Consider the following 13,876-nt stretch of genomic DNA (forward strand, 5'->3'; position numbering starts at 1 on the left):
TTTACGCCGGTATAAAAGTAGAAAGAGTCTTGTTCTTCGCTATAGTAGTAAAACTCAAACGTATGCTCGCCATAGTCTGTAATTTCAATTGTTTCATCTTCTAGTTCGTCGACAAATTCGAATACAATATCTCCAATTTGCCTTTGTTCTTATTGTTTCGAACGAGTGACCCAACGTAAGTTTTCAAGTCTATTGTCGTTTCTTATACGGTTTATATGGTCTACAAAAGGTAAATTGTTAGGATTCAGTATAAAATGAGTTGCAATGACAACATGTTTAAAATAGTGTTTTCCACCCATCTTCATAACAGCATATCCGTTATTCGCTCCCATTCGCTTAAAACTCTTTTTGTCTTTTTGTTTCTGACTTCAAATGACTCACAACAGTGAATTTCATATTTCTCATCTAACAAACAAGTTTCCCAACGGTCTGCTCCAACAAACTCAGCGTACATTTCAAATAAAATAAAAAAATATTTTTTTAAAAATATATTGTTTTAAAATAGTATGCCATTTCATATTTCTCATCTAACAAACAAGTTTCCCAACGGTCGTCTCCAACAAACTCAGCGTACATTTCAAATTCGAATAAAAAAATATTTTTTTCTTTACTTAACATAACCGCCTGCTGCCATAAGTCTTTGACGCAACCCATACCAGCTAATGAAGGTTGACTTGGTTTAGTTTCCAAACTAAACTTTGGTTTTGGTTTATCTTCAGTTTTGGTTTTTCTTCTTCTATCGGTTTTTCGTCACTTTTCGGTTCCTCTGACTTTACCTCACCTGCAGGAACAGTTTGTGTTGTCAACATCTTCATAAATATTTCATATGCCATTTGTTTTTGTTTTCCTTTCAACTTTTTGTGTTTGTTGTAAAGTTTAGAATATTTCGACTCTAAGTCAATGAGATGTTCTATAATGAACTGTTGGTCAGTGAAGTATACTTTCCCATCTGTTGTCTCATAAAACTCCTTCAGACTTCAATATTTTATTTGTGAGAGTCTGTTTCTTTTTGAGATACTAGCCGTTCCATTTCTATGAAAAGTGACTTTGTAGTTAGGGTTTGTATTTCCAGACCTGGCACTTTCTATTATTGAATTTTTCTCTTCATCTGTAAGTTCTTTGACAGGTTTTGACAATGGTTCTGAACTTTTTGTTTGTGGTGTCAAATCTACCGTTTCAACTTCTTCGGTCATTTCATCTCAGTAAAAAATTTTAGTTTGGTTTGTTTTCAACTGGTTGTTTAGGTTTTTTAAGTCGGTCTAAAACTTCCTGAGGTATAGGAAGAACTTGACAAACACGTTGTGTAACTGCTGGAAGTCGACAAATCCATCTTGAACCCATTTGTCTCAATGCTGTATTGTTCATTCATCTCAGTAAAAAACTTTACATTCCCCACGTTTGAGGCGGTTGAGGTTGGTTATTGTTTACCCACTGTTGTGCATGGTTATATCCTCTGTTAAAGAATCTTTCACCTTGGTCCATATAGTGTCCTGCTTGGTTATAGTAGTTCATTTGCTTTGTTATAATAGTTTCCTGCTTGTCTTCCTACATTGTCCATCCATCCTTGAACTTTTCCTCTTGTTTCAGGATTTGGAATAAGATTTGTTGCATCTCGTGCTACATCCCAACCTTTCTGTACAGTTTGTATAATAGGTTGTGCTTTCTCTTTAAGTATACCTAATGTACTCAAAATCTTCCTTCCAACTCCAAATACACCTCTGGCTATTGTTCCCACTGCGGGCAAAAATCTGGATGCAACTCCTGCTAATGCGCCAAATAAACCCATTTCTTATAGGGGTAAAAAATGACGAATCCAAACAAGGACCCCTATGTTTCTAAAGCGACAAAGAAAGCACTCATGATAAAATCTTTAGTTCAACACCAAATGCTTGGTTTATGGATATCTTGGAAAACATTCCGAGGTATAGAGAAGATGGACCACCATACTGGTTAATATTTGTTGGTCAAAACACAAGATACTGTGAAGCCATACCATTATGGTCCAAAAATATTTTAGATGTGAAAACTGCTTTGACAATATTCGTTTGACAAATACCATCCAACAAAACTGACATCTGACTGTGAAAGTTTCTTTCAAATCAGATGATATTAAAAACTATCTGCGTTCAAAAAATGTAAACCAATATTTCATTGTCGACCAAAACCATTCTGCTCTTGGTGTCATTGACGGATGTATAAAAATGTTAAGAGACTTTAAAACCAACCACAAGGTGGTGAAGCAAATGAAATGTCATATGACGACAAGTATAGACACTTCTCCATGGCAAAGATGAGACAAGTTTTAAATATTTACAATAACCGTAAACAAAAAAGGTTTGGGAAACCACTCCCCGAAGGAAATGAAAAACAACCCCGACTTAGAGAAAGACTATATATTTAATAATTTAGTCAAAAGAGACAAACAAGAAAGAATGCCGGCTTCAAACTTCAGAAAGGTGACAAAGTAAAAATAGAAATACCTAAACGCGACCCATATGAAAATACTATTGACTATGACAACAATGGGAACTCACAGGTACTCACATTCGTGTTCGTAAAAATAGAAAAAGTATACAAGAGAATATTATGAAGTTTTAGGCAAACATGGCAAAATGTACACACTGCAAGCAGAAGATAAAACTACTATTGTCAGACCTCGTTCAAACTTGTCAAAGTTCAAGGTGGTATACTTTCAAAGACAGTTCCTAACAAATATAAGACAATCCTGACGAATATGCTAAAGAAGTTGAAAATGACGACTAAGCATTTCTATACCATGCGTAAACTGTCATGTAAGGTGGCATGTAGTCTTTACTTTGTCCCGTTGTTTGCGTATATCCTGTAACGCGATGTGTATGGTTTCCAATCTCCCTGAGTGTTACCCCAGAAACAATTTATAGCAAAACTGAACGTCGTCTTTAACATCATATCCTTTACCTTTTTTCATTGCTGACCAATCCCAAAATTTATGCTTATGCCAACCTGCTGAGATGTACTTAAATCTATGTAGTGACTGTGCGCAGGTAAATTTTCACCTGAAATCGTTTTACTTCCACCTGTTTCCTTTGAAAGAGTTTGCACAATACAAAAACCTGTCGACTATTTGAGTCCAAGTTCCAAAACCAAGTACTACTTCTGGTCTGGTAGAGTTCATTGACGTATAAATAGAACCAACAGGATATAATGTTTTGAAGTATTTCTGTCTTTAATGTTTGAAGCTCTGTTTTGTCTGCTTTCTTGTCATATAAATCTTGAGCAGTGAATTTAATATTATGTTCATCCTTCATGACATAAACATCTTTACATCTAATGTTTCTCATCGTCGTTATGTCGTCATCCGATGTTAAACCTTGTGGAAAGTTAGGAGGTTTATAATATAATACATCCCCACCAGTTTCTTCAAGTTCCTTCAATACTTTCTATAGCAACAGTTGTGAAGAAATCATGTGTATGGTTCTTGTCTGCTTTCTTTTCAAGGCTAACGTTTAAGTCTGTTATTTCAGAAGATGTATGTGTATGAGTCTTATTTGCTTTCTTCTCTAACTCATCGTTAACATAAGTTTTATCTGCTTTAAGGTCTAAACATCCTGAAACCCATCCTGTATTAGCTTTAGTTTTAAAAATCTTCGATGTCCATTCATGATACCGTTCAACCTTTTCTTTAATTTCATTATCTTTTTCATCCACATATTCCTTATCCGCCTTCTTCGCTAACACACTAGCCACAAGTTCCTCATCCGCTTTCCTGTTTAAGGTTTCTTGTAGTTTGTAATATCAGATATAGAATGTGTATGAGTCTTTTTAGAATATTCGTTTTCAGCTCTTGTCACTTCACTTGACATTTTATTGTCAACTATTCTTTGTCAGCTTTGTTGTCAACATCTGCTTTCAAAAGAAGTTCATTTATAGGTTTCTCGTTTAAAGTTCCTTTTGTTGGATTTATACAGACAGTATTGTTCTTCTTGTCTTGAAATAGAAACTCATCTGTCATTGGGTTTAATGTCAGTTTTAAGTTTCCTTCTTTCAATGACTCAGATATCTTAGAATAGTTTGAAAAGTTTGTTGTGTTCTTATTTAGAGCTTGCATAATGAGTTGTCGGTTGTGTTGTATTTCTCTCATGGAAGCAATATCTTTCGACATTTTTATTCTAGATAAAATATGCTTCCAATAGAAAAAGAAAATTCAAGAGTTGCTACAACTAAACCATTAGATGAACTTTTTACTAATGTCGGTCAAAAGTTTGAGACAGAGACCGTAAAGCATGAAGGCTATCGTTTTGACTACCCATTAAGATGGCTAAGAGACCCATCTGTCACAAAAGCTATTGGCTTTCGTAGAATAAAATTTGTGTCTGTAGAAGATAAAAGTTTTCCATTTATTGTAAGGTTTCATATAGATTATATATCTGAAGGGAAACGAAAAATGTGGGAAGAAATTGAGCTAATACAAGTTGACCTTTCATCTTCTCTACAGACTGCGTTAAAAAATATAGAAGATAAAATAAATTCATGTTATGCAAAATATGCTGATGAATATGCAAATACCGAGAGCACACTTTATGTGAGAATTGTATATGACAAACAAAATTCACAAGTGTCATTTCAAATCTACGAAAACAATCCAAATAAAGACGAACAAATATATACAGAATTCACTGCAATGTCATGGTATTATTTGCAAAGAATGTTAAATCAGAAAGTCGAACTTCCTTTAGCAAATATTTTACAGTCGATATGCAAGAGATGAACCATATTTATTTAAAGATGTTTTCGACCAAGATGCTATTATTGTTCATGCTTCATTTTCTGGCGCCCAAAACTCTTTCTTATGCTTGGCAAATGACTTTTACGAAAAACCTACAAAGTTATACGAACCACCAAGTGGAAGTATTTCAGACTTTCAAGTATGGTTTACTACAGATGGAAGAAAAAGAATAATTCCATTATACCATGCGTTTTACTTAGAACTTAGTTTCATATACAACTACTATCGAACGGTAAAAATATAATTTTTTAATACGGTTGAGGTGTTGGATTTGGTTGCCAACTAGACTGTGGTGCAGGTTCAGGCTGTTGTATAACAGGAGCTTGTTCTTCTGGTTCAGGGTCTTTAGGTATAATACCAACAAACTGACCTACTCTTTTACCAATATTTTTGACTCCGTTCCAAATTCCTTTTCCGACAGATTTTATTCCATTCCATATACCTCTTCCAACATTTCGAAAGAAGTTTCCTATCTTACTGAAGAAACCCATTTTACTATATGTAAAAATCTAATGTCCGCCTAGTCTCTTACGTTTCCTGTTGAGTTCCATAGCATTCTTTAACTGGAGCTCATACATTCTGTTTCTCCTCTGGTAGAAAACATATTCTGGGTCAACTCCTGTGTTCGCGTCATCTGCATAAAGTTGTTTATATCCCACTTCAGGGTTTGTATAAAACTCTTTCCATCTCATATTTGCATACCATGGTGGCAAACCTAACGCAGCGTCATTTGACATGGCAGTTTGCATTTGTACATCTGTTGGCACTTGACCATAGTTTGCCATTGCAGTTTGTATTCTAACTTCATTTGGAATATTCTCTGGGTTTGGTTGTCCAGGTTGCTGTGCATTCGCTAAGTTCTGTGCGTCCATTTAATATTAGATAAAAATATCTCTTACGAGTACATATACTGAACATTTGCAGGCATTGGTTCATCTTCATATTCTCTGTACTTTTCTGCCACGTCAAATAAATAAATGACACAATGGAAAAAACCTAAAACAAGTAGTCCTATTTCAAACCACATTTACTTACCAATAAAATTTCTTTATTGTGACTTCTTCGTAAAGACTTTGTTGAGATTTCTTCGTAAATGAGTGTAAATGACCCAAAAATATATTTTAGGGTAGAAGGGTAGATATAACCTCTTTTCTACCCTCTTTTCTACCCTCTTGAATTTTCATGAATTTCTTCGTAAAGACTTTGTTAAGACTTCTTCATCTAATTTCTCATGAACTTTCTTGTCTATGTTTTGTTGAGATTTCATCGTAAAGACTTTGTTGAGATTTCTTCGTAAATGAGTGTAAATGACCCAAAAATATATTTTAGGGTAGAAGGGTAGATATAACCTCTTTTCTACCCTCTTTTCTACCCTCTTGAATTTTCATGAATTTCTTCGTAAAGACTTTGTTAAGACTTCTTCATCTAATTTCTCATGAACTTTCTTGTCTATGTTTTGTTGAGATTTCATCGTAAAGACTTTGTTGAGATTTCTTCGTAAATGACCCTAGTAGTATATTTTTGGTGTAAATTTCATGAAAATTCAAGAGGGTAGAAAAGAGGTTAGAAAAGAGGTTATATCTAACCTTCTACCCTAAACATTATTTTTGTCTGATTTTACGAAGAAGTCTTGACAAAACATTTACGATGAAATCTCAACAAAACATTTACGAAGAAGTCTTGACAAAACATTTACGAAGAAGTCTTGACAAATTCAAGAGGGTAGAAAAGAGGTTAGAAAAGAGGTTATATCTAACCTTCTACCCTAAACATTATTTTTGTCTGATTTTACGAAGAAGTCTTGACAAAACATTTACGAAGAAGTCTTGACAAAACATTTACGAAGAAGTCTTGACAAATTCAAGAGGGTAGAAAAGAGGTTAGAAAAGAGGTTATATCTAACCTTCTACCCTAAACATTATTTTTGGGTCATTTTACGAAGAAATCTCAACAAAGTCTTTACGAAGAAGTCTTGACAAAACATTTACGAAGAAGTCTTGACAAAACATTTACGAAGAAATCTTGACAAATTCAAGAGGGTAGAAAAGAGGTTAGAAAAGAGGTTATATCTAACCTTCTACCCTAAACATTATTTTTGTCTGATTTTACGAAGAAGTCTTGACAAAACATTTACGAAGAAGTCTTGACAAAACATTTACGAAGAAGTCTTGACAAAACATTTACGAAGAAGTCTTGACAAAACATTTACGAAGAAATCTTGACAAAACATTTACGAAGAAGTCTTGACAAAACATTTACGAAGAAGTCTTGACAAAACATGAAAACATATATAATTTGTGAAAAGCTCCTGGAAGACCCGTATATAAGAACTTCATTTATACTAAACATCTTCAGGGCTAGAAGGCACGAAGTGCCTGGAAGCCCCACTACCTTTTTTTTTTTTTTTTTTTTTTTTTGGTTCTGGTGGAAAAGTGCTGGGAAACGTACCACTAGGTAAAAAAATCTGGTTTTTATGGTAATAATTTTTTTTTTCAAAAGTCAATAGATGGAGTAAGAGGAAACACAAACTTGTGCGTGTAGTTAATATATGTTCAAAGAATGAATGCAATACTGTATCCTTTTGAGAAAGAAAATTCAGTAAATTATAGAGCATACAAAAGGGGCGGCGACAAATTTGCCCAGCCAGTAAAGTATTCAATTTTTTTGCATTTTTTAAGGGTGCACACGAGAGGATCATGTAAACTTCAGAATTTAGCTTCTTAAGGGTGCACCCATATGTACGTTTATTTGAGAGGAGGAGGATTACCCTCTCAATTTTGAGGGATTCGTTAGTTTATTTTCTCGATGAATATGCAATAAAATTTGATTTTTACCTTATCAATATACTTCATATAATATACACATGTTCATGTAAAAACCTTTTCCAAAATCCTCAGGAATTAAGGGATTTTTGAATTTTAAGAATTTTTTTCGAATTTTTTCGAAAAAAAAATATTTTCAGAACAGCCTTAACGGCTAAGATTTAGGAACAATGTTAAGTATCAAAAGAAAGGAGGTCTGATATAGACAACATATATCGTTGAAGGTTGAAAAAATCTCTAATATTTGAGCCCAAAATTTCAAATTTTAATTTTTTGAAAAAAGAGGCCACCCGTATGTACGTTTATTTGAGAGGAGGAGGAGGATATTTTTGAAAGGGTGAAACATTATGAATATGTTAATTATATAATAATATGTATTATTATAAAAAGAAAAAATAAAGCACGTTAAAATTTTTCTTTCTTGATTTTTTACAAAATCTACTTAGAATTATGCAAAATATGACTAAATAATTATAAATTTCAAGTTAAATTTTAATTTTGATAAATAATTTAAATTTCAAAATATCAAGTTCAGTTCGACTATGTATGTAGTAATTCCTCAATAAAGTGCCAAAACCCTATTAAAATATATGAACATTTTCAACATTTTAATGTTTTTATTTAAAAATTTGTTGGAATATGAGCTTCAAACAATTATTATGTAAATAAAAATAATTAAATATATGTATTTATTCGTATTACAACCGTAGTAAGTCGATTCTTCCTTTCTTCTACTGAGTTTTGAATTTGATTTAGAATTGTAAAGAGATTCAAAGGGAAAATACTAGCGGATAAAAACTACCTCCATGAAAGGGGCATAATGGAGTCAAGTTGTATTTTTTGAAATTTTTTTCTTTTCGAGCCTAAATAGGTAGCCAAGATAATGCCTAAAAATAAGGTTCTAAATTCTGAAGTTTACATGATCCTCTCGTGTGCACCCTTTAAAAAAATGCAAAAAAAAAGTAATAAAATAAAAAAATTTTTAGTATCGATAATCTGAAATATGTTGTTTACTTAAGCCGCTCGCTTCGCTCGCGGCTTAGTTTCGTAGTTTCGTACAATCTTTTTTCAAATCTGTTCTTTTCGTCAGCCGCGAGCGAAGCGAGGGACTTAGTTTCGTAATTTCATACAATTATTTTTCGAATTTGTTCTTTTTGTCAACCGCGAGCGAAGCGAGTGGCTTTTTATTTTTTTAAATTTTTTTTCTTTCTTACTTTTTTCCCCCTTACTTACAAATTTGATAGTAACTTACCAAATCTCTCTATCATATAATAATAAATTAATCCATTTTTTGTTTCAAATCTGACGCTTTACATTTCTGACATGTAAACCTGTCACTTTTCACTTCACCTCACTGGGCAAGTTTGTGCCCCCCTCCATACAAAATATATGCGCATGGAGACTTAAGAGACAGAGAAACTCGAAATCATATTTTAGCGTGTAAATCTTTCAATTCACACAATTATGCGATTTTATATAGCGATATATGCATAATTTTTTTTTGGTTCCGACATCTTCATGAGGGACCTTGGTATTTTTTTTAAAAATAGTTTCCATAGAAATACTTATATTTAAAATAATGCCTATTTACAAAAGAAGTTTTTATCGTTCTTTTATCAAAATCAAACAAACACTTCAAAAATTGAAACAAAACGCCAGAATGTGTCAAATTTCTGGGACCCAGAAAATTGTGCTGCATTAATTTTAAGTTGACCTTATAATTTAAATAACAAAAAGATTTATTCAAACATTTTTGGGACCATTTATTTCAGGTTCATCATTTAATTCGTTTTCTTGTTCAATTGAATCAATCTTTGAATTTATCAAAATCAACTGATTCAAACCACGAATATAACCAAATAATTCAAAGCAACTTAGATGTATAATTGGAAGTTTGTTATGAGTATGGTTTGCCAATTGAACGTATTTCACATATTTGCAAAATCTCGTATTACTTGGAATTTCAAATGTATTTGCTACGAATCTACCACACAAAGAGTCATCATTTCTCACAGAATGTACAAGATCCCAATCTTTGTCGTCGTCAGAAATATAAATATCCCAATCTTTAGGATCGCAACCAAATGTTGGACAATAGCAACTAACAATTGTATAATACATCAATTTGATCCTCATATTCCTGAAATCAAATATAATAGAATTTGATTCATCAGTATTATCGTTTTTGTAGTGTCTCCGAAGTCCATCTTTAAAATCTATAAGATCGTGAACAAATTTCTGCTCCGAATCTACAAAAATCGAAACAGTTCCGTTTGATGCAGGATTTCCTCCTGTTAATTCAGTCAAATAACTGAAAATACCATCCAAATCGCCTTGGTTATCAGGAAGTATCAAATTCATTTCATCAAACTTAGAAACGCTGTTGATTAATTTTGAAATTAAATTCATTGATTTAATTGTAAGTTGTAATCGAAGATTAGTATCAGTACAGAATTCTATCAATCTGGCAAACTGTTTTTCTGTGAATTGAAGATTGTTTATGAAATTATCATAAACTTTTGGATATTTTGAATAAAGTGTATCAAGTAGTATTCCAATGGAGCCAGGCTCGAACTCTAAATTAGGATTATTGATAACTTCTTGATAGAATGATGGACTTAATTCTGGAAAATTTTTATTTGAGCTAGAAATAACCTGGGTAAAGTTTTTGATTAAATAATCTTTCGCATATTCGTAATTTATCTTATTTTGAATGCAAATCTGTATTATTTTAAATGCATTTGATGGATTGACTCTATCTAATAATTTTTTAACAGCAAACTGAGAAATTTTATCAGAATTCAGCTTGCAAGCTAATGTAATTAAGTCGTATAATTCGTTTTCTTTGAATGAAACACATTCTCCTTTAAATGAATTTACAAATTTCTGAATTATTTCTGGTTCGATTTCTAAATCAAGAGTAAAAGAATCGAGCATAGGATCAATCTTTAATGCGGCATATATATCTGAGCAAAATGCACTTGCTAACATTTTATTGCATCGAAATTCATTTTTTCCAATAATAAATGCAAAATCATCACCATATAAAGCATTAATCATTGCTAATTCATTCCCTTCTAATGTCAATAATAATTCATCAGTATCATCTTTTGACATTTGAAGGAATTTTTATTTTTGATACTTTTTTTTTCGAAATTTTCAATGGGGATATTGTTGCAAAAGTGACATTTTTGATATTTTGACAAACATTCAATAGCATTGATTTTCTGAAATAATTAATCACTTGTGGGCATATGAATGCAATCAGTTTTTACACATCATCAACACCACAGAATAATTACTGAAAATCTATGAAATGTTTATATGCTTCATTAAATTAAATGATTTTATAGATATGAGCTTTACCAGAAGCAATGTGATGCTATGTTCACATCTTTTAAAATCCATTGTTGTGGATGGGTGTTCTAAATATCCGACTTATCCATTAGATTGCCGTATGAAAATTTCAATGTCAAATTTTTTCAATTTTTTTTTCATGTTATGATAATTCTAGTAGTTGAGTATATAATTATTTGACATTTTCTGAGAATTATATTTTGTAAATCTATCAATCCCGTTATTTGTTTATTTCATCTCATTTTTCTATATGAATCTGAATCTTCGCGTTATAGAAGCAAAAGACATGCCTAAAGAAGACTTATTTGGGAAATGCGATCCATTTATTGAGATATTCCTCGATGATAAGTATGTTAAAGCGACAAAAGTTATCAAAAAAAACGTACAATCCAAAATGGGATGAAACATTTTCCATCCCCCTCTACCATCCTGGGAGTACCATTGAATTTCGTTTTACAGATTATGATACATTCAAAAAGAATGATAATTTCGGATACATTAAACTTAATCTCGAGTCAATACCAATTGGAAAAGTTGTGGATGAATGGTATCCACTGACACCATCTAAATCAGGCAAAAAAGTTGGCGAAGCTCACTTTGTCATGCACATTGCCCCTGAAACCCATGAACCATTCACGCCATTTGATGGTCCTGCAGATTGGACACGCAAACCTCCAGCTAAACCACTTCCATTATCTGTACCATATCCATTCCCACCAGATGCTACTCCAGGAGAACTCATCGTTCAAGTTTTCTACGAAAATATGTATGGAGTAGGACGTGTCGAATTACTTCGAGGTGATGCTGGATATGATCATCTCAAAACTCAGTCACGTAACCAAAAAGAATTTGAAGAGAGTTTAAAGCTTTGTACAGTTCCTGCAGATTGGACATATTGTGAGAATTCCACACCAAAATGTTCATTTCAATACAATACTCCACTCTGTGTACCACTATCATTCCCACCGGATGCTAAACCAGGTGAGTACGTAGCTCAGGTATATCGACGGAAAGGACGTAATATTGTTCCTGATCATATCCGAAGAGGCAAAACAGCTATTGAATTTCTTCAGTGTCTTACCCTTTACCATCCAGAAGAATTTGATAAATGTCTTAAACTTTGTACAGTTCCATTTCAAGGACAATACCCTCCTCAAGGACAGTACCCTCCAGAAGATCAATATATTCCTCAAGGACAATTATTACAAGGCCAATATCCACAATAATCAACTCAGTTACTAAAAACAAAAAACTGATTCTTTAATCAATAATCATAGGGATATTTATTCAATAAATAGTTTTATAGAAAATTTCCAGTATTTAATGAATTACTATAATGTCTGCACTTTTAATGTGAAATTATTGCTCCTTTGCATTAGATTTTTATAATTTTTTTATTCAAAACAAATACAGAGGAATAATTTATTCGACAAGAACAAAAAATATTATAGATAAAAGTTAATTCCTGGTATTTCATTATCGCATTTGACTGACTTAGTATTTGCTTCGTTTTCATAAGGAAGTAAACCATCTTCGATAATTTCAAGTTTTTCAACACGAGCAAGATTAGAATTTAACTTATCATCTGATGCTATTTTGGAAGCATCACCAGCCATTGATAAATCTAAGCGATGAATATCATCTGGATGGTTTGTTGCGCCACCAGCGATTCCTCGTTTGTAGCAAGCGCCAAGAAATGTTTATCTAAACATAGCACCTCGAACTATGCCATCAACAACTTCAAAAACAAAATTCTTTTGACATTTCATTCAATTTTTTGCAAAAAATAACAACGTTGATTTTTTTTGAGGATATTTTATTTTCGTCTGGAAAAGTGAAAAAATTATCATTGTTGTCTAAAAAAGAGATTTTACAAGCATGTTTTGGTACCTAAATAAAGGAGAGAACATCAACGCCATCTATGCATATAGTGTGCAATCACGCATTATATATGGAGTGACTCTTTATCTGATAAAAAATTCAAAAACCACCAGACACAAATAATAATACACCATTTTTTTTAATTTCATATTATCTTGTTTTTATTAAACTCAATTTCCATCGTAAAGAAAGGTAGACCAGCAAAAATTTTTTCTAAAGATTCACTCAGTTTTGAGGCAGAAAAACGAAAAGGAGACTTTACGTAGGAAAATTGGTTTATATATAAAGAAACAAAAAAATAAATATACCCTACGTTCCCAACTTCTGGAAAACAGTTTTTCACCCTTATGATCAGTTTCAGACACTTTGGGAATCTCCCAAACTTTGATATTTTGCATTATGATAGAGAAACGTGTCTAGTTTAACGCACAGTTGTTTTAAAGGCAAATGATGATATCACATGAAATTATCAAATTATCAAATTTTGAAGTACCAGTCCAAAGGGTTAATTAGATCCTACACAGATGTGCGATAGTGAAACATATGTGTTCTTGATTTGAGAAGTCCTACTGATAGAGGTATGAATCTCACAGCTTTGTGTGAGTGTGTCTGACACTTGTATAGAGTGGAATATGCGCCGACATATATTATATAATAACATGTAGTTGATAATTATGAAAAAATAGAATTTGATGCGAATGATATTGAAAGTTGTTTTGTAATTTGATATTTTTCTTATATGTGTTAATTAGTAAATGGCTTGTTTGTTGTGATAGTACTGTGAAAAATGAAAGGTATTTTAAATTAAAAAAACGAGATTTTGAGATATCTCTAGAATTAAGAATTTATTATGTATTTGACTTTTATATAACTATGTGTAAAGGATCTCGATGTCTATATGCTTTAAATAAAATTAAATAAAATGAGATAAAAAATTAAAATGGACAAGAAGATATATGGAAATGTAATTTGTATTGTATTGGTTGTTGGCAGAATGATTTTAATACAGATTTAAGGATTTGGAATGGATTTGAAATTAAATGATTTTTAT

The 13,876-nt window shown here is 32.2% G+C and overlaps 6 protein-coding genes and 1 pseudogene across 7 annotated transcripts, besides 4 other annotated features; 2 read left to right on the forward strand and 5 right to left on the reverse strand.

The window, feature by feature from the left end:
• Positions 1 to 7,182: part of a mobile genetic element that runs on past the window's edge.
• Positions 1,213 to 1,365, reverse strand: TVAGG3_0963860 (uncharacterized protein; the record flags this gene model as incomplete). The annotated part of the gene is made up of 1 exon (XM_051253517.1): positions 1,213 to 1,365. One exon carries the CDS (start codon positions 1,363 to 1,365, stop codon positions 1,213 to 1,215), a length of 153 nt encoding a protein of 50 aa, XP_051079091.1.
• On the forward strand, positions 4,160 to 5,009 carry TVAGG3_0963870 (annotated as a pseudogene). The gene has a single exon. A coding segment is annotated over exon 1 (850 nt).
• TVAGG3_0963880 (serine threonine-protein phosphatase family) lies at positions 5,014 to 5,256 on the reverse strand (the record flags this gene model as incomplete). The annotated part of the gene is made up of 1 exon (XM_051253518.1): positions 5,014 to 5,256. The coding sequence occupies one exon, from the start codon at positions 5,254 to 5,256 to the stop codon at positions 5,014 to 5,016; it is 243 nt and encodes an 80-aa protein (XP_051079092.1).
• Positions 5,275 to 5,637, reverse strand: TVAGG3_0963890 (uncharacterized protein; the record flags this gene model as incomplete). The annotated part of the gene is made up of 1 exon (XM_051253519.1): positions 5,275 to 5,637. The coding sequence occupies one exon, from the start codon at positions 5,635 to 5,637 to the stop codon at positions 5,275 to 5,277; it is 363 nt and encodes a 120-aa protein (XP_051079093.1).
• Positions 7,183 to 7,385: 203 nt separating the features above from the next.
• Positions 7,386 to 7,489: a mobile genetic element.
• Positions 7,490 to 8,527: a mobile genetic element.
• Positions 8,528 to 8,941: 414 nt separating this feature from the next.
• Positions 8,942 to 8,964: a mobile genetic element.
• A 213-nt stretch (positions 8,965 to 9,177) lies between these two features.
• On the reverse strand, positions 9,178 to 10,710 carry TVAGG3_0963930 (Potassium Channel Kv1.1, Chain A domain-containing protein; the record flags this gene model as incomplete). Its single annotated transcript, XM_001310496.1, has 1 exon — positions 9,331 to 10,704. One exon carries the CDS (start codon positions 10,702 to 10,704, stop codon positions 9,331 to 9,333), a length of 1,374 nt encoding a protein of 457 aa, XP_001310497.1.
• A 498-nt stretch (positions 10,711 to 11,208) lies between these two features.
• TVAGG3_0963940 (intracellular sterol transport) lies at positions 11,209 to 12,170 on the forward strand (the record flags this gene model as incomplete). The annotated part of the gene is made up of 1 exon (XM_001310495.2): positions 11,286 to 12,170. The coding sequence occupies one exon, from the start codon at positions 11,286 to 11,288 to the stop codon at positions 12,168 to 12,170; it is 885 nt and encodes a 294-aa protein (XP_001310496.1).
• Positions 12,171 to 12,389: 219 nt separating this feature from the next.
• On the reverse strand, positions 12,390 to 12,560 carry TVAGG3_0963950 (uncharacterized protein; the record flags this gene model as incomplete). Its single annotated transcript, XM_001310494.1, has 1 exon — positions 12,390 to 12,560. The coding sequence occupies one exon, from the start codon at positions 12,558 to 12,560 to the stop codon at positions 12,390 to 12,392; it is 171 nt and encodes a 56-aa protein (XP_001310495.1).
• Positions 12,561 to 13,876: the final 1,316 nt, after the last annotated feature.

Source organism: Trichomonas vaginalis, chromosome I (assembly GCF_026262505.1).
Source record: "Trichomonas vaginalis G3 chromosome I, whole genome shotgun sequence".
NCBI classification, from domain to species: domain Eukaryota; phylum Parabasalia; order Trichomonadida; family Trichomonadidae; genus Trichomonas; species Trichomonas vaginalis.